Source organism: Camelus bactrianus, chromosome 26, assembly GCF_048773025.1.
Source record: "Camelus bactrianus isolate YW-2024 breed Bactrian camel chromosome 26, ASM4877302v1, whole genome shotgun sequence".
Lineage (NCBI taxonomy): Eukaryota > Metazoa > Chordata > Mammalia > Artiodactyla > Camelidae > Camelus > Camelus bactrianus.
In genome coordinates, this window is record NC_133564.1 from 20310474 (window position 1) to 20337855 (window position 27382).

The 27382-nt window shown below is 33.3% G+C and overlaps 1 protein-coding gene across 2 annotated transcripts in view; it reads right to left on the reverse strand.

Annotated features, from left to right (window-relative positions):
* The window catches only part of MICU3 (mitochondrial calcium uptake family member 3), an 81611-nt gene that overhangs the window by 25824 nt on the left and 28405 nt on the right, over nucleotides 1-27382 (reverse strand). Inside the window, exons 2-8 of one of the 2 annotated variants that reach the window (XM_074353507.1) lie at nucleotides 26327-26480; nucleotides 20784-20815; nucleotides 15597-15675; nucleotides 12095-12142; nucleotides 8946-9028; nucleotides 8072-8143; nucleotides 4860-4898 (exon numbers count right to left, since the gene is read on the reverse strand). In XM_074353507.1, the coding sequence (XP_074209608.1) occupies nucleotides 4860-4898; nucleotides 8072-8143; nucleotides 8946-9028; nucleotides 12095-12142; nucleotides 15597-15675; nucleotides 20784-20815; nucleotides 26327-26480 (507 nt within the window). The remainder of the gene's footprint in view (nucleotides 1-4859; nucleotides 4899-8071; nucleotides 8144-8945; nucleotides 9029-12094; nucleotides 12143-15596; nucleotides 15676-20783; nucleotides 20816-26326; nucleotides 26481-27382) is intronic. The other variant, XM_074353508.1, reaches the window with a different exon arrangement.

Genomic DNA, 27382 nt, shown 5'->3' on the forward strand with positions numbered 1-27382 from the left:
CCCATATCAGGAGGGGAATGAATGATATTAAAGCACTTTAAAACTTTATTTTAAAGAGAATAAAGATATGGCCTAATCTAAGACTTTATTATTTTAAGTATACTTATTAAAATTTCAAGAATAACTACACAAAGAATAGAAATATGGCGTGTGTCTTCTAAACTAACACAGAGTAAAATAACAAGAGGAAAAATGAACTTCAGTTGATGCAAAAGAAGGTGAGAAAGGGGGAAAAAACAGTATATCAAATGGCTAAAATAAATCCAAATAAATTAATCACAGTAACGTAAGTTGACTGAATTTTTCCAATTAAAAAGCACATATTATCAATCCAGATAAAAAAGAACTGATAAAATACACAAAATATACTTTTAAAAAAGACACACCTAAAGTATAAGGAAAGAGAGAGGTCGAAAATGATACACCAGGCTTTCATTAAAGACAGGCTAGAAAACAGTGCCAACCTTCTCTTGGAGGAATAACTGAAAAAATTGGCCAAAATAGAAAATAGGTATTTCTTAAAGCATCTTAAAAGACATTATTTGCCTTTTGTACTATGTTGACACATGTACTGGTGCAAAAGCAATGGTGGATAAAATTGCTGGAGCAGTTGTACAACATACAAAATATACATGTACATTAGTCGTACGTGTAATACAACAGCACATCGCAGCAAAACAAGTCCAGTGACAGCAGCGGCCCCAGAGACCAAAGTCATTACCTTCCTCAGAAGCTGCTACATCCTTCAGTTCCAGAAACTCACATTAAAAAAAAGTTTCACTTAAGAATGTACTTGCTGAAGAATAAAACTTATACTTTTGTTCACTAGATCTTTGAGCATACATCTTTTTAAAACTCGGTGTAAAGGGAAGGCGGCATAAAGCGCTCTGCCTCATGAAGTGCTGTGTTGTCCTGAGAAAAAAAGTTGTGTGATGGTTTGTGCTGCAAGGTAAATTAGCTACTTCTTTCATGAAACATCATTTTTATTTATTTACTTTTTTTTTTAATTAATTTATTTTTGAAACATCATTTTTACTTGAAAGAACAATTGATAAACTATGGTGATCTGGCCTTTGGTATTTGGCAGACATTTTTTTGGAAAATGAACCAAGTGAGCCTGTCACTTCAAAGGAAACAACTGATAGTATTTGTTGCCAAAATAACATACTGCCAACAGGCTGAGTACAGAAGCATCTATGAGAAACCAGCTGTCTTCTATTGTCAGACATTGAAGAGATTTGCAAAGAATATAAAATACCACTTTCCTCATTACATTTTTGAAGTTATTTTTCATAAAAAGTGCTTATGGTAATGTGAGTTTTTTTATTGTTTTAAAATGGATTAATACATATTTTAAATTTTCTCAGTTTTAATTTCTAATATGGTAAATATAGACAGACAAAGCCCACATAAACAAAAGCTCTTTTGGATCCTCAATAATTTTCAACAATGTAAAGGGGTCCTGAGACCAAAACATTTGAGAACTACTGTTTATAGCAATAAAAGTGAATGAACTAGGGCCAGATACAATAATGCAGGTGAAGCTGGCCATCATTATGTTGAGTCAAAGAAGCAAGATGGAGAAAAACTCATATAATATGATCCCATTTGTATGAAGTACAAAAATGGGCAAAACTATATTGTTTAGGATACATTAAGTAGGTGGTAAAACCACGAAGCAAAGCAAAGAACTGTTTGACATAAAAGTAATGATCATGGTTATCTTTTGGAGGAAAAGGAGGGATTATGATCAGAGACATGAAGGGGCATCTTAGGGCATGGCAAAGGAAATGCTTTATTTCCTTATCTATTTGGTGGTTAAACTTTTATTGTTTTTTATTTTATTTTCCATTTAAATTTTATTGGCAGTAAATTTCTGAACTAAAATACATATTTAAAAATCAGGGAAAGTTTCTTCATCACTAGAGAAAAAAAGACAATAAAAAACATAAAATAGAAAATAATATTAATAAAATAGAGGTGGTATATTAATTTTGACAACTAAAATAGATTTTAACACAAAAACATTTCTAGAGATCTAAGAATAGTACACAATTGAAGATTTAATTCATTAAGATGATTTAAGTAATTGATATTCTTATAAAGGTAATAACAATGCTTCAAAATATATAAAATAAAAAATAAAAATTATAGGTAGAAAGTAATAAGTCTATCATTGTAATGTGCAATTCAACACACTATTTGACAGATCAAGCAGAGAAAAACATTAGTAAGGATAGAGATTTAAAACACATAATTAATGTGTTTGGTCATATGTATATATTATAACCCTGTACCTCAAACTGAAGAATACACATTCTTTTCAAAAACAGATCGTTTATGAATACTGACATTGTTTTAGTCCATAAAACAAGTTTAACACATGTCCAAAAAATGCATGAAAACTGGTATGTTTCTGGACTACAATGAAATTAGCATAATAAAGATAATCTTTAAAAAACTTATAAAATATAAAGCATGTCAAAGTCAAACATGTTTCATTTTTGTATTATTTATTCTTTTGAATATTTCATATCTCTTTTTATTACTGTAGTAAGATAATCAAGAGTTGACTATATGAGAAATAGGAAAAGAATCAGGGTTGTTTGGCATAGAAAAGGCTATAAGGTAACCACCTTCAAGGATACGAAGGAGTCTGCTCAACCTTACACTGCAGCAGGAAATAAGCTGACAGAACACAGGCAGAAGCTGCTACAGGAGGGATTAAATTTTGTAACAGGTTACTATAGAGGCCACAGATCCTCTCTTTACAGATAAATCCAGAAGGCCCCACCTTTTCTGAAGGAACTTCTTCCTAAAGGTAGAATCTTAGGTTATATTCAGCTCCACGCACTATACTCAGATTAGGTACTTCATCCCTCCAGTTGATCTGTAATTCTGGACACTAGCAGATAAGTGCATTAGTATAATATAGCATTATACTAATATATTTGTACAATACATACATCAATATTTCATAGAAATGTTCAGGCTGTCTGAATTTTTTTCTAATTTTAAATACATTTTTCTTGTTTGCTTTGAAGTTTTTGAAAATAATCGTTCCTTTCTGACCCAAAATTTTCCTATTATAGGAAAAAAAGTCAGTTTATATAACCAACTAAACTCCTAAGGGAGTTGAAAAATCATGTAATCCATTTAAGACTATGGACAAAAATGACAACAAGTTACATTACTTTAAAATCTGTATTTTATATTCGTAGATGGAAAAAAGATGCCTTCAGTGAAATAAAATATACATTACCACAATAAAATGTAAATACTTTCCTATTAAGTAAGCATAATATAAATGAAATATGTAATTTGAATCCACTTCTCAATATTCTCAGTGTGAATGACTGCAATTTGTGTATGTCACTTAAACTAGAGCTGTATTAGTACCTATCTTCTTTGAACAGTATTACTCTGAAGTGCATTTTTAAAAGACTATATAATCATCTATGTGAAAATTATTGATGAGTGTGAAGGAAAAATATTAATTGCCACAGTTGGAAAAATGGCTCATGCAATGACAAATCAGAAAAACAAACTCATAATTATTACTAACATTTATTAAGTTTCACATGGCATATGGCATTTACAATCTGTGGGATTTTCATCTTGCACATTCTTATATATTTTTGAAATAATTAATAGAAGAAATCTTTTAAAATTTTTAAGAAAATGGTGGAGTTTATTTCATGGAAAACAGTAATGAATTCTATAGAAAAAAATTTAAAGTATCTTGTAAGGGATCAAAACAATTAGTCATAAGGTTCCCATGGGACTTGGCTTGTTTTCCAACCCACCCTAGGACCATTCCTTGTGACTTCAACAAGATATTGTAGGTTTATTTTATGCTGAATCAGCTTGAAGTATATGTTTAAATCTAGAACACATGAGTTTTTATAGTTCGGACTTTTGATGAAATACGCTATTCAGGTGGCAGCAGGCCCCGAGTTGGACACTACGTCTGGAACACTCGCAGCAGGGCAGTACTGAGTCGGCCACCCTGAATCTAAGAGCTTCTCTTGGGGAGCATTTGTGTAATTTGAGGGATCCTTCTAAGTGGCTTAAGGATCCCTGGGGAAATTAAATGCACTGGGCATGTTTATACTCAAAAGGGGCCACGGCCTGTCCGTAGTTGTTTAGTAGCTAGGCTAACCACCAAGCTCTCACTTCCCAGGGGAAAGGAAAGAGGAGACAGTGGCGTGTAAGAAGAGTACATTTGGAACATTATTTACAAGAACTCCCAACTTTTTCAGGAAAAGAAGAGTCTGAAGATTACAATCCTTTTTGAGAAACAACACGATACAGTGATATATTAAACATATCAAATGTCATCTTATACCAGACTTTTGTACAGACCATAGGCAGCAGGCAGGCGTCAAAGGTTTTAGAAACATCTGGGAGAAGTACTGAAAACTTAGAAAAGTCTATCCATTAATATCCTCCTTATTAGAATTAAGAAAAGACTGTATATCAGATGGACAGATCTAGTTCTTAAAATACCTGTGTTCTGCAGGAGCATAGCCTGAGAATCTGCTCCATAAATTGTATTTAACTCTTCAAATACCACTGAAAAATATAAAATTTCAATTATTCTACCAGGGTTTTTGGTTGTTGTTCACTCACCTTTCCCTTACTTTAATCTAAAGCTAAAGATAGACAATTGCTCTGTCAGTTTTAGTCTTCTCATTAATCTAGGAAGGAAATAAAAATTTTTGGCTTGGTTGTACTTTATTATACTTAGTAAAGTCCTAAACATTCTCAATAGCAGATATGGCTTTATATAAATAACATTATCAAGTATAACAGGTGAGGGCTATTTACATAAAGAACATTTAAAGTCTTGTACATACACTATTAGTAGGAGAATGGTATCCATAAAGTTGAAGACGCTGACATAGAGCACAAAGGGCCAAATGAAGTGTCACATTTCAGAATGAACCCAAGTATAGCAAAAGAAAAAAAGAAAAAGACGACAAAATAATCAATTAGGAAGGGCAAATCATTATGCTATATTCTATATAGAGCACACACACAGTACAAGGGGGATAAATGTTAAAGATGAGTAGCAAAGTTTTTAAAATCTCACATGATTAAACATTAAATGAACTTGTGCTCATTTCAACCACCTTCATTGTAATTTTGTTAGAACTACTGCTTTGAGTAAAACATGTTCCTCCAGAGTATGCAGCTTTATTTAGACATGCTTCAGCAACTGCATGTGGGACAAGGGGAAGGTCTGGATGCAGCAGCATGGCAGTGGAAATGGCATGAGACCTACGGTGGAATCCTGTCCTGCTCCGGTGAGTGCCCCGACTTCAGGCAGCGAATGAACCTCTCTCTCAGATGGCTTTCTCTGCTATACAAAGGCATGATACTTACCTGAGAGAAATGTAACGAGGACTAAGTGAGAGTGCTACTTATGATGGATATAGCACAGAGCTTAGCACATAGAAAGTATCCTGAGAAATATGCTCATTTCCCTCTTTCCTTCTGAAGCATAGTTACTTTAATTTTGGTATGTAAGGATTTTAAATTTAGTCTTGATTTAATTTTGATTTGGGTATGTGAATATTCAGTTTAAAGTAGCTGTGTGTTTCTACTAATTAAAAGAGAATTTTACGTTTCACAATTTGCCGATCTTTTTGAGTATTTATTATAGCTCATATACTGTTAAGTGGCTCTATGTTTTAGGTCATTTAACCCCCAAAACAATCACATGTGCTCATTACTCCTATTATGGTACAAATGAAGAAACTGAGGACAAAGGAACTTAAGGAACCTGCTCAAGGTCACCCAGGTGATGGACAGCAGAGCTAATGTTCAAACCCTGAAAATCTGATTCCTGAGCCTGTGCTGCACTGTCTCTCTAATGTAATCCATATATTTTCACTATAAACTAAACTCTAACTGCTTCAAAACTCAAAAATCTCATCAGTTCACACGTGCATTGTTTAAAACATGACAATTATTAAGAATAAGTTACCGCTGATTAGCATTATTGTTAAACATAGTAACGATAATTTGTAGAGCGCTGTATTGTCCTAGGGTGTTGTTTAGTTCAGAGGCTGTACTAAAGATTATTTCTGAATTGTCTTAAGAAATAGTTATGGTAGTTAAATTCTATAAATGAGATTTTAGCAGCACTAATTAAACCATGTAAGATAAATATGTCTGAAGTACCTGTGGAGATCAATGAATTTAGTAAGCATTCCTTTACATATAAATAAGTTATATACTTCTTATAAGTTATTTATAGTTAAAACAAGTCTACTTCCCCAGATATTTGCTAGAGAATGCTTCACTGATTTACATGTATGCATATAAAATAATACAATTCAGGGTATGCTGATATAATTTAGATTTCATAGTTTGGACAGACTTTCCCTGAGTAATCCAGGTTAATGAAGTTTTATTACTGTATCACTGTTATGAACTTATTTGCATTAAATCATCAGTATTAAATTTACTTTACCTGGGCTGCAATGAAACTCAGAGCCAGGTTTTGTGCTGACACTGCAGCTTTTCTCAACGTGGGTTGTCTGCTGTTATTATTCCCTTTCCTCTTACTTTGTTACTCGACTTCAGTATTTTAGTAAATGTTAATGATTAGAATAACATTGTATTTGTACTGGAAGACCCATAAATCCTTTCTGGAATCAGTATAAATAAACAAACAGTTAAATTTATTTCCACTGAAATACTATCTACTTTTATCAGTGAGGTATACCAGAAGATTCTTTAAGATAATCTAACCTCCTAAATGATATTTTATTAACAATTTGTCTATCCAGTCAATTATGGTTAATCGATCACAATTAAAATAATTGTTTACTCCTTCAGTATATTATCTACAGAGATTGTCTTTTATTAAGAGTCTTCCATAATTAGTCTATTGGGGGTGGATCAACAAATACTGATAAATATATCATAGTCAAATATCCTAAGAAGTAATATGTATTCATAATCCTGATAATCTGCTTTTATTAATAGAAATATAAATACATACTCCATAAATCTACTGGGACTAAATATGACACCCATCTGCTACAGATAACCCATGTTTTAAAAAAAAAAACCTAATAGTCTTATTTATAACAATGAGAATAATAAAAATGTTGCAACTCTTTGAAGTTAATTATTTGAATTCCTGGTAGACCAATTAAGCTATTTCACACCACTAATTTGCAAATGAAGCAGTTATTCACATGCCAACAAAATTCACCATGTTTCTGCTATCTAAATACTAGAGGAAGAAATATGCTATAGTGGGTAAAAGTGCAGGTGTGGGAGCTGGCCAGCCATGGATTCAAATCTTAGCTTCACCATTAAATAGCTATGGAATTTTGGACAAGGTCCTAAACCTTTCCAACTATCAGTTTTCTCATCTATAATTACAGATAATAAGGGAACTGTTGGGTAGATTAAATGAGAAAATGCATGCAAAGCACCTAGTATAGTGTCCAACAGTGAGGTCTCAGTACCTGTTTGTTATTTTTATTATGTGAACCTGGATGTTGTCAGGCTGAAATACTTGAGACAAGCAGAAAGGAAACTAATAGGAAAATGGAGGGAAATGTTGCTCTACCTTCAGAATAAGATGAAAACATTACTCTTCCCAGATGAAGAATCTATAATATATATTTCTACGAATGCAAAAAAACATGTTATTTCCTTGTTTTTGCGCCAACGTTCATATTGTTATAGTATCACTAAATTTACTAACATTTATAATTAAATCTTTGCAATTCACCTTTAAATTTTCACATGCATAATGATCTGTATTAATCTCTTATGTGATATACCCTTCAAATCTCATGGATAACAACAACATGGATGAAAATGATTTAATGAATATGATTATGGATACAGATATTTAATATCAATACTTGATATAAATATTGATATCAAAGCATATAAATACTGAAGCAATTTTTCTACATAAGAAATCTAGAAAGTTTTCAAGAGATAGCTCCAAAGTTAGTCTTTAATTACTGTTTCTCAGCATGAATAAAATACTTCTTACCTAGAAAACCCACCTGAAACTACTATAAATTATTCTTACCAGCATTGCACGCTTTTCTTCATCTCCCTTAGTTTCTCTCTTTTCATTTTTTTTCCTGAATATCTCCTGAAGCTGAAAAGAAAACCAATAAAAGGTCAAATATCCAACAAGAGTTCCTGAGTACCTACCTAACGCCCATACTAGGTATAATCTAAAAACAAAGAAAATAGTTAGCTTCATCCACCAAAAACATTAAAACTATTATAAATATATTTTCTGACACCAATTTTTTTCCGTGAGGAAAAGAAAATGCATCCGTTGGGACTGGCAACCCATAGTTAACGTTAAACATACGAAATTATAGTTTTACTTTATCTCTAAGACACAAAGACGTGGAGCCTGTGGCACACACGTAAAAAGAGATGAAGCGTCCTGTGGTATAAAGAACATGGGACCAGAAGTTAGGGGCTCTGGGTCTGAGCCCATCTTCTGTCAGACACTAATTTTATGTTGGTGGACGGGTCACCCAACCTCACTAGGCACGAATTTGCTCACAGATGAAACGAAGATGGACCAGATGACCTCTAAGGTCTCTTTCAGGTAACTGAGCATTATGGTAGAAACATGGACTCTGCATGTATAACCCCTTGAGCAAGTTTCTCTAATTACTTAAGCTTTGTTTTCCATATTAGGAACTTGAAGATAATCGCTTACCTTATAGCATTATTTTCTTCTCCAGTTCTACTAAGGTATAATCAATAGGTCTTATAAGAAGAATGTTTTGCAGAGTAAATATTACAAGTAATTACTCAGCACATTGCCTGTCACATAGTAACTTCTCAATAAATGTTAGCTATTATAATACATGGTATTATTCATCTTTAAAACTAAGCAACATTTAATTATTAAAAAATGCAGCCTATAACATACATACCACCAAAAACTCCTTTTTATCCACCATCTCATTGCCGTCAGTGTCAAACATGTTGAAAGCTATTCTAAAACCTGCGTGTGGTTCTGCCGGAAAAATCAGGAAAAGTATTTGTGAAATGGAAAAATGTTTTTAAAGTACAAAATCTATATTAGTTGTAAACAATTATTCATATTCTGTACAGAAATATTTTAACCAAGCAATTAAAAGCAATATGTTCTCATTAGTGAAATATAATAAAAGCTACATAATAGTATATATATTTCTGCTTCATATATTAGCACTCTTAGTAACAGCATTAATAATACACTTTAAATCTACTTTGATACCTGCTGTGCAGCACTGACAGTAAAATTTGACTACCTTCCTTCCAAAATTAAGTATTTCTTTCTTATCCAAGGTCTGTCAGTTTGTTTAAAATGAAAACATCACCTCATTACATCTGGAACATTTTCAATATGTTAGCTACTTAGAGCAGAAGAAAAAATAAAAATACGACACAATGGACTAGTCCAAAATCTTGGGAAAACTGTAACAGAAATGACCTAAGGGAAAAAAATATCAAGCATGAGCAACTGCATATTTGGGCTTAAACTTCTAGGGGCTTCAAACACAGAGCTATAAAATAAAGAGGGCTTAAATAATTAATTCCCAGTTCTCCCCAAAGAGGAGCAGCAATGGCTTTCTGAGAAAGATAGACTTTCACACACTATGAACTGCTTTACCTTTATGAACCTTCTGAGGTTCAATCCCTGTTCTCTTTTCACTTCTAAAGCATAAAGAAGAAAACATGGACAGAACAAAACTTGAACGTGCCCTTCAAAAAGGAGCTCAGTGTACATGCCTTTTTCAAAACATTTGACCTTCTCTTTTGAGATGACTGGCAAAAAGTTTAAAAAGGGACCTCCCACAGATACACCTGCCACTACCTGTTGTGAAATCTTGAACCCAGCAAAAGCAAAGCACACAGCCCTACTACTATCGTAACTGGTAATAGCTGTCTCTGAAAATAATAGAAACAAAAGCCAGCCTTTAATGCAAGTTCATTTTTTTGCATGTATTTTAGGAATCTAGACATCCATAATCATTCACTTGAGAAAGAAATAAAAAGTTATACCATCTCTGATAACCAAGTTTTAAGCTTTATAAAGATCTTGAAAATACACATATAAAGAAGTCCTTCCAAGCACTATTGGGAAGGGAGAATCAAGTTAAACTAATAAAAAGTAAAGAGGAGAAAACTATAGTCAGATAGCATGGATTATCTAGCCCACTTCATGCTAGCCCTCTTTTCACTTTTTTCTTGGTTCTAATCTAAACAACACCCGTAAGTTTTCAGTTCAAACTCCTAGAAGTTTCTAAGATGGGTCCTGAACTCCAAATGAAGATTCACAGCATCCAAAGAGCCTAAGCCATCTGTCAGAAGCAAAACCCACCATATGTGTTTTTTCCACTACCCTTAAACCAACCCTGTTCCAGCTCAACAAGTGGCTTTCCTAATCAGTTTTGTTCTATTCATACCTATCACTCTGCTGGTTTAGGTACCTATAACTTCTAACTTTGCATCTAAACTTGTTCTAGCTAACAAGATAACTTTTTAACAGGTCTCTGAGACACTCCTTGGCACCCACTCCTCTAATTTCCATGGCAGCATTCATCACTGACTGGGCCCAAATCATCATACTGACTTCCCAGTCTGGGGCAACCTCAGGTAGCCCTATTACTAACTGCACAATACTTGCTTTCCTTCAGTAGCAACACTTTAAATCATTTTGGGTCCAGGAGGAAAAAAAAAAAAAACAAGGGAAAAATAGACAGTACTTTTTGAAATGCACATGCACATTGCCCAAACTTCCTGCACCAGAATTCCAACATAATATCATTCGTAACTAAATTCAGACTAACACAGTGACAGTGAATTTTGTAATCACAGAAGTATTGGAATTTTAAGACTGGCTTCTAATGACATAGTTTTATTGATGTTCCTGTTTCCACGCATCTCCATAAATCCCCACAGTTGGAAATTTCATTAATCATATTCCTTTATTCATTCCTTTCTTCATTCATCAGCCAATTGTTTTATGAGAGGCTACCACATATCAGACACTCTTCTTGTTACAGAAGTAAACAAAAAAGATAAGATCTTCACCATCGTGGACCTTGCATTTAAGTGTGGGAAGACAGACAAAAACATGTTAACCAATAACCTAATACTTTCAAATAGTTTAACTACTATGAAGAAAATAAAACACTGTTGTGGGGAGGGTATAGCTCAGTGGTAGAGTGTGTGCTTAGCATGCACCAGGTCCTGGGTTTGATTCCCAGTACCTCTGTTAAATAAATAAATAAATAAATAAAATCTAATTGCCTCCCCCTCAAATTAAATAAAACACTGTAAAGGGATAAAAAGGGAGAGATGGAAGAGGGAGCTATTTTAGGGAGGATGGTCAAGTAAGGCTTCTCTAAGCCCTCACGTTTCAATGGAAACCTGGATGATTTTTAATATCATGAGCATCTTGAGGAAAAGCACTGATGGTAGAGGGAGCAGAAAGTACAAATTCCTGAGGTGAGAATTCAAGGAATAGAAATGTGAGGTGGCTGGAGTATGGTGAACTGCAGCACGTAAGTTCCTCCATTAAATGCAAGGAAGTTTAACTGAACACCTTAGTAAACCCTTCATATATTTCATGAGAACTGCTGTATATGAGAGGAAGAGAATAATAAAGCTGTTTCAGGATACATGATGGGGCTTCTGATAGACTCACAAGTTAAAAGACTCATGCTTTCACCCTAGTCTTGAGGAAAATGGGATTTAAAATGAGTGTAGCAGGAAACTTACAAATCATTACAACGTCCTGAACTTTAGGCTCCCCTGTGGACTAAACCACAAGGACTGATATATATTAAAGTCACAGTTTATGAGCATTTTATTGCTACGCCATAAGCCACAGTAATATTTATGGTTTTGACACTTGACAGTGCTATGCTTCACATTTTCTGCTGGCATTTAGACATGAATTTTGCAAAAAAGTATGGATAGACCTAAACTGATTTTCAAGAGTAAGAGAATCTAAGAAAGATTTATTTTCCAAGATTAGGCTTGAAAAAGAAAACTGCATCCAGAAATAGACTAGTATAATAAGTACACTTACTTGTTAAAATACATAAAAGAAAAAGATATTCTGTGTAAGAAATCACACCTAGAAGAAAAATAGTATTAGTTATGCTATATATAAAATAGTACTTTCTCTTCATATTTATCAAGTAAAATATTACTCTTGTAACAGCAGGAAGTAATATTAATAAAGAACCTACAATTTTAAAGATGCTAAATATTGTTTTACATGAGACTAAGCTGTTACTATCAAATCATAGCAAAATAAGCAACAAATTAATTTTACTTTGTTTCACATGCCTCTGTGCATACAAAATTTGCATTAATGCTTCCAGATATGCTGGCAAAAAACCAAAATTATTAATAATGTTTAGATACAGCTATAACTCCTAAACTTGTTGCTAGTTTTCAAGGTATGACTCTAACATAAAATAAAAAGATTGGAAATGGTTAACACTGTAAAATGCTTAATTACTTCTCAGTAATGAATAAAACATTTAGATATTCTTGCTTAGAAATTAGACTTTGTATTGCATTTAAAAAACACAACTCTATAGCTACCATTTTTCTGCTCTCAAGTTATGACTTTTTATTATTCTTGATTAGCTTAACGCTTCTATTAAATGTAATCTCAGAAGTTTCATTTTAATTAAGTAGCTTATATTTTATATATATTGCATCCTGAGTTCTCTGTAATCTCATAATTACAAACTTTAAAAGGAGTTTGTTTGGAGTAGGTAAAAATACACATTCTGTTACTCAAATTTTTGCTTTTGGACTGTTAACACTCAAACTAGAATTAATGGCTTAACTGACTTTCCAAGTGGATCCTGAGAAAATTAAAATCAGGTATAAGCCAATAACACTAATCCAGATACCAGACTGTCCTTATGTTTGTAAAAGGGTATAAAAAATGCTTAAATAATCAGATTGTGTAGTTTAAAACTCCATTTCACCTGATGTCCTTTGAGGCTACCCTCTTTGTTACAAAACAAAGAGAAGAGGAGCCACTGTCAGGCAGTTTGTCAGAAGACATGAAGGGACTGAGCCAGGAGGCCCTGAAAGCATTCCCTTCCTTTGTTTATACTAGAACATTGTGACCTATAGACATAGTTCTGGTTGGCTGCCATGAATGTTATGGGAGAAAGATTCTGGAATGGTCAATGCATATAAAGATACAATACCTAGATTCCATAGGGATACCTCAAAAAAAAAAAAAAAAATCTGGAAATGGGCTCTCTCCACAATCCCATCTCACTTACTGTTGTTCTAACTGACTTGGTGGTACACACAGAGATGCTGGTTAGTATAAAGAAGCTTAGTAACTGCTGTACATCTTTTACTGGATAATCAACTCAAGATTCCCCTCAGAAAATGATTACTTTAACAGTGAGAGTTCTGATCATGATTATCATGGTAGGCACTTGTCTGAAGCGTTAAATGGTTTTTGAGGTGGCGTAATCCACAGGGAAGAAAAACAAAGTGGAAAAACTCATAGTATAATTTAATAAAGATGGTCAAGGAGAAGAGAAAATATTACTGAACATGAACTGTAGATTCCTAATGCTTTTAATTACAAAAATGGAAAAATATTAGACTAACCTTTCAATTTGATTTAAGGCCACTCAGGGTCAAAAAATAAAATAATATTAAATGCTACTAAGCCTATAGGAATGCTGTGATCTTTAGAAAAAGAGAATAAGAAAGATGCCAACCAGGTTTATTTTGAAAATTCAATTTTAAAAATTTCTAAGGGAAGTTCCTTGGAAGCATTACACTATGTAGTTCCTATATCATGATGCATTACAGTTGACTGTTGTAACTAAATCTATGTAATACACGTTCTTATAAATGCTGCAAACCAATTAAGTTTTTGTAAAACTGCATAACATTTTCTTGCTGGGTTATATTTTAAGCAGATAAAATTCATCTGTAAATTAATCTTCAATAGCTCTAAAAACTTAGCTTTAAAATTCCTCTAATCTCTTTATAAAAAAGGCAAGGCTCTCTGTGACTCTCTATTTCACCTAAACTAATGGTTCTAAAACTTCTTGGGTACATGGATTACCTTGAAAATCTCATCACTATGACATAGATCTGCACTGTTCTACAGGGTAGCCATTGGCCACATGTGGCTATTGAAATTTAAAATAATTAAAGGTAAATAAAATTAAGTTTAATTCCTCAGATACAGTAGCCCCATCTCAGGTGCTTAACAGCCACATTTGGCTAGTGGCTACCATATGAATATTTCCATCATTGCAGATAGTTCTTTTGGATAGCTCGGAATAGACCATAATCCCTGAAAAAAAATGCAAATATGCATATAATTTAAGTAGGATTAGGACTTGCCTAAATCCATGGCTTCTAGATTTAACCTTCCCCTAACTAAAAAGAATTTTCTTCTTCTATACACTTATTTTTTTTAGATTATATTCAATCCAATTTGTATCTTCTCATGAGAGGTATTAAGGAAATATTTTTTAAGCTCACCAATTTACCTAATCCTTCTGAGCTTTGAATTTTCCTGATCCTATCACTGCAGCCTAAGATTTGAATGGCAATCTTTAAGATAATTTCCAGAAAAAAAATCTCTAAGAGCTCTAAAGATACCATGGCCCAGATTTCGTAAATATTTAACAACACTAGTTATGAAAAGCCTACAATTAAAGATGCCTCCACCTTTCAGAGTTCATGATAACCAGGTGGAAGCAATTTGAATTTCTAATTCTACTTTGATAAAAATACACAAATTATAACTACTCCTTTAAAGTACTTATTTTCATGTTAGAGTAAATATATTATTTTCAAACCAATATCAGTTAAAATTGATGAAAAAGAGAAAGGTAAGTTTATATAATTGCTTTATATTTTTATTTTGTATATTCTTTTACTTTAATATAAAAATCTATTTCTAAGAAACATTCCTTTTTAGGATTAAAGAGATTTTATTAATTAGTACACAAAGGGCACTGTAAAAGAAAATTGCAGTAAAAGCTAAGTTGATGGCAAGGACATGTATGAGTTAACAAGTTAACTTAGATATATAGATGTGGACAATACACTAAGTTGAAACAGGTGGATTTTGCAGTGAGTGTTGTTTTTAAAAGAAACGTGTTCAAACTGAGCAGGCAAAAGATATATCCAGGAAGTTTTTCATATTGATTAAATTTAGGAAAATCTGAAATTCCCTGGAAGTAAATGGAAAGAAGAAAAACAGACATTTGGAGATCAGTATTTTGAAAAATGCTCCCTGTGGGTAAATATAACCTACACTTCTCAATATGGTTAAAAAAGAGGATTTTTGTAAAAAATTTTGGAAGATATGTATAATATATATAAAAAGTAAAACTGAAAACAACTCTTAATCCCACTACTGAGAAACAACCACTATTAATATTTTGGTGTTTTTCTTCTCTATGCATACACACACATATGTAATTATAAAAATATTTAAGTATGAGGAAAATATGTATGTATAAGTAGTATAAATAATATAGTGTCAATATTAAAATGCATAAATACTAAAGTTAACTTACCTCTTTCTTTAAGGTTTCGAAATAGCTTTGATGATCCTTTCCAAACTGGTGGTGTTTCTGAGAGCATTTGATTCAATTCCTATGACATAAGGTATCATAATACTGATTATTAATAGGTAAACCATTTACTTATAAAATAGACCAAAAATATTTAAATGCCTATGCAAAAAAATTCTCCACTTAGAAGACCTGAGACATGGCTATATTTATATCCTATTCTGTATCTGTGGTTCATTCAACCACAAAACCCAGTATTTGCCCAGAGTCTAAATGTACAGATGAGTGATAAAGATGTGATATTAAATTCAATTAGAGCTACCAAAAATTTCAGACAAATTTAATAACTGGATAAATATATGTAAGATATATTTATATATGTATACAAATAAAGTAATCTAATTAAGATAAACAGTGAGTTCAAGCTCTGGAGCCAGTTAGAAAAGGATGGTTCCATGGAAGCCACTGGAAACGGCAGACTTCCTAATGTAGGTAGGATAAGACCACTAGGCTTCACACACTGTCTGTTTTCTGTAGCCCTCTTGGATTTAGGGGTTTTGTGGTAGATGAAGTAAATGGATGCAGGATTATATTGGGAAGGAATGAAGAGTATTTTAATAGTGACTCAAAGAATGATGACACCAGAGGAAGTGAAAGGATAGGGTACTGAGTTATTATGGCTACTGTTGCAATTTATTTTTCTAATTTTAACTTAAATATTCAGTAAAGAACACAAACTTCAACTGCTTATTATTCAGCTTTTCTTTTGTTTTTTAAATCAAGCTGAGGGGAACTATTTTGGAAAATTTAAACATTTAACTCATTGCTCAGATACTAAAATGATTTTGAATTTATTGTACATACTACGTTAAAAATAACTAAGTGAAAATTATAATCAGGTTAACAGTGGAAAAAATTATTAAAGGATTTGGTGAGACAACTTGACATAATTTGAAATTTTAAAAAATTAGTCTGCTAAGAACATACTGAAAAAAACACTTGAAACCACTTCTTTTCCAGATCTGATTCTTGCTATTCAAAGTATGGTTCCCCTATAATAGCCCAGGCCTCATCACCTGGGAGCTTGTTGGAAATGCAGAATCTCGGATCCCATCCCAGACCTACTGAACCAGAATGGGTATTTTTAATAAGATCTCCAGGTGATTTTTATGTACTGTCAAGTTTGAACATTACTTTAGACAAACGCTTCCCAATGTAGTTGTACCTAAAAAAGCTCTATGACATTTATAAACCACCTTTTTCATTACAGAGCTGAGTTAGCAGATAAAGAAGGAATCCCTGGGATACCAAAGGCAGGAGAGGTATTTTTAGGGGATTTACAGACTCCCTGAAGCCCATCTGTGAATCCTTGCTTTCATTTCCTCCACCGTGTAATTTCTGCACTGCAGGTAACAGATGCCACCAGGCACTCAGTAGTATTTGACCGTAGGGTAGCAATGGTGCAGAGGTAAGAATTCAGGTGTGATTAATGATGAGAAGCTGGGTTATTTACTGTTTAAATGACAGTAAACTCAAACATTTTTGGTAGAGTAAGAGATTAAAAAATCATTTTGAGTACAGTTCATAAACTTTAATTTATAACATCTCTATTATATAAATATTAACTTCCCTTTCTCCATTTTAACTGTTTCCATGTATTCAATTCCATCTCTTCTACTTAAACTCAGCTAGAGACCAAAAAATCATAGCTACTTTTTATTGAGTGCCCTCTATATGCCTGGCAGTGGGCTAGTACAAACAAAACAAAACAAAACACCTCATTATGCATATTTTATTGAGTCTTAAAGAAGATAAACAACTCACCTGAGGTCACACACTAGTAAATGACTGGCCATATCCTCACTGACTCTAAGCAGTTTATTTTCATAATAATTTAGTTTCTTCAGGTCTAGATCCTTCAATTGACACACTGATCTCCCTTGTCTTGTGTTAACTTAAGGGACTTCTAAATTTTATTCAAATCTGTATTTCCACTCAGGCTGCAATCTCCCCACTCCCGGTGCCTAGCTCAGTCTCTTATATGTAGCAGTGTCATATGATAAAGAATGTGACTGGCCTTCGTCCCTGGTTCCTGGGAGGAAGACTCTATATGCCTGGATCACACCCAAGTTTAGGCTAAAGAGATGACTCAGGCGGGGGTTGACCTTCAAAAAGAACAACCATGTGATTAGAGGGTTGGGGTTTTGAGCTAGCCTGACCTCTGGGGAGAGGAGTGGAGAGGGAATGAAGATTGAATTCAGTGATGTAGCCAGTGATTCAGTCCACTGTACCTATATATTGGAACCCCTAGTAAAAACTCTGGACACCAAGCTCAGTGGAGCTTTCAGGTTAGTGAACACAGTGATGTGCCAGGAGGGTGACATACCCTGATCCCATGGGAAGAGGGTACAGAAGTTGTGTTTGGAACCCGCCTAGACCTTGTCCTGTGTCTCTTCATTTGGCTGGCCTTGATTTGTTCCCTTATAATAATTATAAACTGAAATTCTAAGTGTAGAACATTCCTGAGTTCTATGAGTCAGTCTAACAAATTATCAAACTTGAGGGGAGTTGTGTCTGGATTTGTAGGCAGGTGGTCAGAAGTGTGGGTGACCTGGGGACCCTTGAATTGCAGCTGGCATGGGGGCATTCTTGTTGGGGACTGGCCCTTAAATCTGTGGGTCTGACACTAATTCTAGGTGGTTAGTGTCAGAATTATATTGCAGTATTACAAGCAGGTACTAAACAAATATTTGCTGGATTGAATTCATTTACTTAGAATAAGAATTGCCTTTTAAAGGATTTATACAATTTTCTTAAATGAGTACAATTTTGTCTTATTGTATAGTTTAAATATTATAGGAAAATTAGTAAGTGCAGACAATAAAAACTGATGGTAATCCAGGGATTAACCACAATGAAAAGTTTTATTTAATATCTTTTTAGTCTAATTCTATACCTAGGCATATTTATATAGTATTTTTGTTGTTGTTGTTATAAATATTAAATCATTTTCTACATACTGTTTTGTAACTTACTCTTTGTATTTAATATATCGTGGGCATATTTTTCTTCCAAATACTCTTCATTTTTATTTTAATGGCTACACAGCAGTTGTCTATGTCAGCAGTTCTGAAATGTAACTCTTTATACTCTTAAAAATTATTATGGACCCAACAGAAATATTGTTTATGTGAGTTATCTCTATCAATATTTAATGCATGTGGAGATAGAAATGATAAATTTTTAAAATACAAAAATACACAAGCATATATCCTACGAGCTCTCAGAGTGATGGTATCATCGCTCACTACGCAGCCTCTGGGAGACTCCACCATGCACTTGTGAGAATGAGGGTATAATAAAACAAGTATCTCTCAGTATTAGTAACAAAACAGTTTGACCTCATGGACTCCTGAAAGGTCTTTGCACTTTCAGAACAGTCTGTTCATATTATACTGCAATATGCTGTTTTGCTCAACCTTATGTTTTCTAGGTCTATTCCTGTTGATACACTCTGGTACACTTAAATGTATTTATTCATTTTGGCTCTGTATTACTGCATTTGCCGTTGATACGCTTATTTCACAACTGTTTAGTAATTTCTCTACTGATTGACATTTACTCATATCTTAAAAATATAATATCTTACAAATCTTCTGTTAAACACACAAAGTGTCTAATAGTTTTTGTTGCTATTGTGAAAGGTAGCTTATTTGATAGTACAGTTTCTAATTGCTATTGCTGGTACAGAAACATTAACTTTGGCTCACTGATCTTACATCTAGCAGCAACCCTGCTAAATTTTTAAATTTGAATAAATTTGAAATCTATGTATTTTTACATTTTTCTCTCAATCATATTATTTGATACTGTTCCAATCCTTAGAAACTCTTTTTTCCCTTGTCGTATTATGTGTTATAGGCCGAACTGTGTTTGCCTCAAATTCACATTGAAGTCATAACTCTCAGACTGTATTTGGAGACAGGGCCTTTAAAGAGATAATTAAGGTTATTAAATGAGGTCATTATGGTGGTCCTAATTCAATATGACTGGTGTCCTTTTAAGAAGAGATTAGGACACAGACGTGCACAGAGTAAAGACAAGAGAAGATGATGGATGGAGAAGACAGACATCTACAAGCTAAGGACAGAGATCTCAGAAGAAACCAACCCTGCCAGCACCTTGATATTGGACTTCCCAGCCTCCAGAACTGTAAGAAAATAACTTTCTGGTGTTAAGCTCCCAGTCTGTGGTTCTTGTTATGGCAGCCCTAGCAAATTAATGCACTACATCAGTCCATACTATAGTAGAACAGTGAGCAGTAGTTGTAATAGCAGACATATCTGCATTACACCTAATTTTAAAGAGAATTTCTCCAAAGTTTCACAAGTAAACATGATGTTTGCTGTAGGCCTTTGGAGGATTCTCCTTTTAACTGGTTAAGGACGGTCCCTATATTGCTATGCTATAATACTGTTTCATCATTTTATATTGAAGTTTATCATACATATAAAAATGCAAAAGGAATTTATATAAAATTGCCCCAGCTTTAGGCTTTATATAAATGGAATTATATCTTACATTTTTGTGAACTGCTTACTTTGTCACTATGTTTCTGAGATTCATCTAATTAAAGCATTACTATAATTCATTTTCACGGTTGTATAGTATTCACTGTATTTACTTGATACTGTGTTGCAGTTTTTTTGGCCATTGGAACAATCAATAGACATTCCTGTGAACCTCTCTTGCATATATGAAAGAGTTTCTCTATGTATACACACTGGTGTGAAATTACTGGATCACAGGGCATAGTCAAATTTAACTTTATCAGGTACATCTACATGCACTGTTGTAGAATTTAAACCCAGGAGTAGAACTGCTAGGTATAGGGCACATGTATCTTTAATTTTAGTAGATACAGCCAAACTGTTTTCCAAAGTGGGTCAACCAATTTATACTTGCACATGAGAGTCACCACTGATTCACACCTCCACCAACCCTTGAAACTGTTCACCTTTTCATTTTCTGACTGACCATCTGGGAGGTAAAAAAATGCACTTTCATGTGTGATTTAATGTGCAGAAAAAATTATATACATGTATATATCACATAAATAAATTAAATAAATAAATATAAAAGTAGTGTGCACATATAGTGTGAATATGTATACTAAGAGCTTTAACTTACCTGCTTGGAAAGTGACTTCCATGTTTTAGCAACTATAATAAACAAACATAAAAAAATTAGATACTAAATATTTCATGTAACATATATCAAAATTCAGTAACCATTTATAATCACAATTCATAACACTGAATTTTGTATCTAAAAGGCAAAATTTTTTTAAACCTCAAGATCTGGATCTATGTATGTTATATATTATGTTATGTATGTGTTTCATGTACTATAAACCACTTATAATAAATAATATCAGTGGAATAGAAAACATATTTTCCATAATCATTATCTTACTTTGGGGATTTCTGGATTTATAAAGTAAGTTAACTTACTCTATGTTCAATATCCAATTGGGCTTAAAACACAAATAATGATATTCATTAAATATGTTGGAATATAAAATATTGACATAGAGAAATTATAATTTTAAGGTGTTACCCATGATCTCTGCTGTATTAGCTATACTAATTAGAGATATTAGTATCTCTGATTATAACTCAAAGGTCAGGTCTCTCTAGGGGAAAGGGGAAGGATAGGGGCAAAGAGAAAAAGAGACAAAGAGAACAGGTTATGTGACAGAGAGACTCTTGGCCTGTTTTCCATTCTTTTTCCCTAAGAAGGTTATAGTTGAATAAAATACCTGAGATAACTTTCTTTTTCTGATTCCTCCTCACATGCTTGAAGACCTCAAACACTATAAATTTTACAGTATTGGAATAAATGCATAGTCAGTATTGCTGCTTTCTTTGGTCAGGTTTGAACACTGTGAATATCGAATGCCTGCCAGAGAATTATCTCCAGGTTTGTATGTGATTCAGTCCTACAATACAGCTGTGTTAGGAACTGGTGAACTATTTCAGCTACATTACAATAATGACAACCAATAATTTTTCTACATGGCAATGTGGCTATTTCTGTATAATTAATCATAGTTAATGTAAATAATATCAAATTCAAGATTATAAGATAGGCAGTTTTTGCTAAATAACTTCTCTTTTTTAAGCAGTATAATAAGTCATTTTAAGATCAAAAGGGAATAAATATGTTATAAAATTAAGCAAACTGATTTTTATGAAGATAGTTTTCTTCTCTGTGTAGCAACAACATTCTTTCTTGAACCCAAGATAGTTCATATGCAAATGTGTAATCAAGGGATTAAAAACACAGGTCTATAAGGTAGAATTCAGCAGTTAACCTTAATCATAATATTGTATGCATTCGTTTCATAGACATCTTCCTTTCCATAATGAACACAACAATGTATATAATATTTATTATTCTGTTGCTTTTGAAATATAGCAGTAAGAAAAGAAGAAAAATAAATGGTACAAAAGTACACTCATATGATCTTATGCAACGTTCAGGAGCTATTTATCAAAAGGGGAAGTTAGACACACTCTTGAGTTTTGTAGGGTTTATGAGATTTCCAGGGTCAGTTATTCACAAAAGACATATTCATTCTGCCGGACATGTCACCATGTTCAGTATGATCGGCTTTTTTTTAATAAAGACTAAAGAGCCATTAAGATTGTTCTTCAAAGGATTTTCTGATTTTCTAAATTCTTTATTTCATATGAAATTACTGCATATATAAACATAACTTAGGTGAAGAGAGACTTCATTCTTTGGGACATAAATTATTTCTTAAGCTATAGGTTGATGTTCATTATATTTTTAATACTTTTATATATGTCTAAAGTTTTTAACAATACATTTTTAAAAACTTAAAATAATACTTGAAGCTACATGAAAATAATTACTTATTTTAGTTCTAGAAAGAAATTCTCCCCTTAGGTTCTACTTAAGTGGGTAAAATAAGAAATTTTCTTGATTTACACAAAGTTGCAGTCAACAATTAGATATCCCAATTAACATTTATTTGAACTATAATTATTACGCAAATGTTTACATAACATACCATTATTCCTGTTGATTCCATAAAATTATGTTAAAGATTTAAAAAAAATAATAGCTATGAACTCTAGTGATAATGATGATGATGACAATGACAGCTAGCAACATTTATTAAGTGCTTACTGCATGTCAGGTATTATACTAAACACAATTGATATCATTCAATCCTTAAAAAAAACCTCATGAGGCTTATTATTTTTAAATGAATAATTGAATGCCAAGGTCTAAACATGTCTGTCTAACTTCAATATGTTTTGATATGTATATGATTTAATATTCAGTCTACGAAGCATATTTCCTATTTTAAGGCAGGTATTTCTTTTTAAAACCTTACACTTTAAAAAAAGTTTTTATAAATATCTTGATCTTTAGTGATGATTCTTAATTATGTCTTACAAGTGCTGGTTAGAAATTCAGTAATGTTAATTTGTAGTTGTTAAATATCTTTTGTTAATTTTTTATAATGGAAATCAGTTTTTTTCCTGCAAGTGATGCTTTTGGAATAGCTATCAAAAGAATCACCACTAAAGTCATTTCTAAGAAGCAGAAATCCAGCAGCAGACTTCCAGGGAATATATTATAAAGAAAAAATTCAACAAGATAATGAATTAAAGATTTTCAAACTATGAAGTTTTAAATCATTAGGTGCCACTTAAAGAATAACTTCTCAAATATGTTTAACAAAAATGATAGAATTTAGTGCAAAAATACCATTTGATATTCCAAGATATATATGAATCATTTTTATCAAATCTATGCTAACAATAATATAAAAATCCACTTTGTGCAAAATCAACTACACAAAAATGTATGGAACACATATATATCTACTTATATATAATGATCTTTCCTATGTACAAACAAAGTCTCTATACTCAGGAAACTTACAGTAATATAGAAGGACAAAAAAACCACAAAAACAACCAATTCCAAGGCAGAATATGGTTATCTGGCACATGGTAATTAAGTACTCAATAAATATTTCATGAAGGAAGGGGGAAGGAAGGAAAGAGGGAAGGAGGAAAGGGACATCAAAGGAACATAGAGAACAGTCCTTACTATAGCCTTCAAATTCCTCAAAAAAAGAGCCCTACTTAAATTCTAGCCTTTTGTATCATGACTGTCACCTTTATCCTCATATCATACTGCCTCCTTAGACAATCCCATTCATATACATTGCATTAATTACCAACCATGTGCAGGTGAGTCCCAAATACATACTTCTTACCAGTCCTCTCCCCTGATCTCAATGGATACAATCAAAGGATCAAAAATTAATTCATTAAAAGCTAATTTGTGAAGTACCAATTTGCCAAATTAATGAAGATTTAATTTCTGAACTTTTATAAATTTTTCTTTCATCACCTAGTTATCTTTTTTGTTGCTGTTGAGAATGCTTAAGATAGATTTCCTTAGCAAATTTCAGTTTTATATAATACAGTATTATCAACTAACAGTCACCATTCTATACTTTAGATCTCGAGGATTTATTTTAAGGTTTGGTTTTGCCATAACTCTGTCTCTGAAGAAAAAATGGCTATAATTGTTCTGAGCTAAGTTAAGGCATTTATTTGAGAGTTTCAAGCAGATTAGCAAACAACTAATTATTTGGGACCTTGATTTTCAGTGAATTGAAATGAATGATTAAGAGCTAGATTCTACTGCCTCTTTGATATCTCCTCTTTTACAAATCTACATCATGTCTGAAACTGATGTTGTGATTTCCCCCTTCAAACCTGGTCCCTACTGTCAGCCATCCAGCTAAGCCAGCCTGAAATCCTTGGTACTCTTCACTCCGTCATCACCATTGCCACCATCATTAGGAGCTTTTGAAGCCTGGACAAGAGTCTCCTCTCTAATCTGCTCACGGCCACTCTGGCCCTCTGCAGTCTATCTCTACCCTGAAAGATCTTTCAAAACACAACCTAATCATGGTATGCTCCTGTTGAAAACAGGACAACAGGCCCAACATGGAATCGCTTATGCTAAGCCCCACGTCATCAAATTGAGACCTAATTACAGTGTCAACTCTCCCAAATGTGGAATCTTAAAAAGTCAATAAGGAATTGTCTGATCAGCACCAGTCAGGTAATCTGCCTGACAGACCCCAGACATCCCCTAAAGGCAAGTAATCTCACAGCAACCAACCCGCTTTTTTGCCTAATGTAACTTTCTTGTTTTTGCTGCTTTCTGCATATTAAAAAAATTTTCATTTTGTACAGCTACCCAGAGCTCGTTTCTATCTGCTAAACTGGATGATGCTAAAGTCATGAATTGTTGAATAGAGCCAGTAAGATCTTTAAAATTCTTCTGAATCTTAAGCCACTACCATGATTTTCCATTACTTTTGGGATAAAAACAAAAATGTTTAATAATCAGCTTGCAGACTCTGAATGATTTGCCCCACCCCACATACCCGTATTCCACACACTGTATTCCTCCTTGCTCTCTGCACTTAGAGCCACCCAGCTCTTTCTTCACTCAAATATATCACATCCCTTCTTGTCATGGCACCTCAGGACATGTTGTTTCTTCTGCTGAAATTTTCCACTCCCAACTTCCCATTCACCTAGGTAACTCTTATTCACGAGACTCATATTCCATGTTGGTATTTATTTCCCGAAGGAAGATTTCCCTGAGCTACCTGACTTCTCAAAAATACACTCTCACAGCATCAAGAAACTGTCTTTCACGGCACTATCACAGTTATAATTTGTTATTTATTTGAAAATTTCATTGATCAGTGTTGGCTTCCTCTACTAGACTGTAAGCACCATAAGGACAGAGGAAATTTGCATTTGTTCCCCTCACCACTGTATCTCCAATGCCTGGTGCAGTACCTGGCATTTGACAGGTGTCTTTGAGTACGTGTCATTGAATAATACGCTGTGAGATGAAATGGGAACAGTGCATAAAAGCACTTCTGCTGCCTTCCAAAGTACCATGGTTGTCTTTAGAAAAAGCACTGTGTGATTATCTATTTGAGTGGTGAACTGAACTAGTTTCTTTTTCACGGAACACAATTTTTACTTGAAAGAACAATTGAGAGACAAATTATGGTTATTTAGACCTGGGTATTTGGCAAGACATTTTCCTACAAACAACACTGCAACAGACGGAACACAAAAGCAGATATGAGAATCCAGATGCCTTCCATTAAGTGAGACATTAAAGTGACTTTGCAAGAATGCACATAATACCAAAAGAAGCTTGAGAACCACTGCTCTAACACAGGGACAGGTGAGAAACAATTAACCTACAGTTACAGTGCAGGAGCCATGGCATATACAGGAAGAACTCTTGTCCAGGTCTAAATTCAAAGCCCATCCTCTGAGTTATTCTGTTCAGTCTGACATAAGCATTGACTTGGCAGAATATGAGCCTATTATACTGAATATCAAGACTAAGGTGTTTAGTTTAATGCACTGAGAATGAAGAAACAACCAAAATTTCTGAAAAAAGATACCAGTAGGAGTTTATAAGAAATATTTGTCTGGTGACACTGTATATCATAGTAATCTTTTGAAATATATTACTTTGTTAATTGTTTTGAAAAACTTACATGGCTCTACATTTTTATAAAGAGAGAAGTAAAAAGTCTTACAAAATTATTGAGATAACTTAAGAAATACACTTACATTTGGGCTCATCTGTTGTAACAGCCAAAATGAAGTCATATGGAGTCATGAATAACTGCCCTTCACATTCTATGGAAGCAAATAAACGAAATCGCCTTTCCCGAGATGTAGCATAGAGGTCCAAGTCTTCAGTGTCTGTTCTGCCAAGAGCAACCTGAAGTTGAGAGAGCAAATAAATTTGGACTGCATGAAGGAGCACCTTCTTTTAGAAGATAAATGCTGTCGATTATGTCAACAGTGAATTAACAGAGTGAAAAAGTGTGAAAAGACTGTCTTCTGGAGAACTTAATCATATTATAAATAATTACCCATGTGAATAAAACGAATTAATGTTCAAAGGCTTGTACAATGAATATCATTAAGGTCTTGAAGACTTTAAACTGGCACTTTGAAGGAAGTGTGATTCATTTCTTCAGTTTCATTCTCAGAAAACATTAAATTTCTGAGCTAGCAGTTTCTTCAGAAGGAACACCAACACTTGCTGAATGCCTACTATGATAGGTGCTCTCTAGATAGGTTTACTTATTTAATTAGGAGTCTATTCACTGTAGTCTATTAATTTTCTAAAAGAAGAAAGTGAAACTCTGATTGGCTGTTCATGGTGACCACTAAAGAAACCATTTAATGGTAGGGCTTAGATTAGAAATTAAGTTGCAAACTCTAGATCACTATAGTCAAGTTACCATCAATGATCATTCTGAATTCTACCTAGGATTAGGATGAACAGAATTAGGAGTGCATATATATATATGGTGGGGAGGGGATCTCTTTTGTTTTTCTTAATTTCAAGATCTTTCCTTGTAGATAAGTAATTTCTCACTATTTATTTTCTCTCTGAACTATAACAAATTCTTTAATAAAACAATGTTTTCCTGATTTCAAAAATGATGCATAGTTACTGGACATAATTTAGAAGACAGAATTTAAAAATTCATAGATAAAATTTTTTTGCTTTCTTTTTTGGCAAAAAATGGGGTTATACTATACTGTTCAGTAATCTGATCCTTTTTACTTATTAATATATCAGGGCTATTTTTCCATGCCACCAAATAGTCT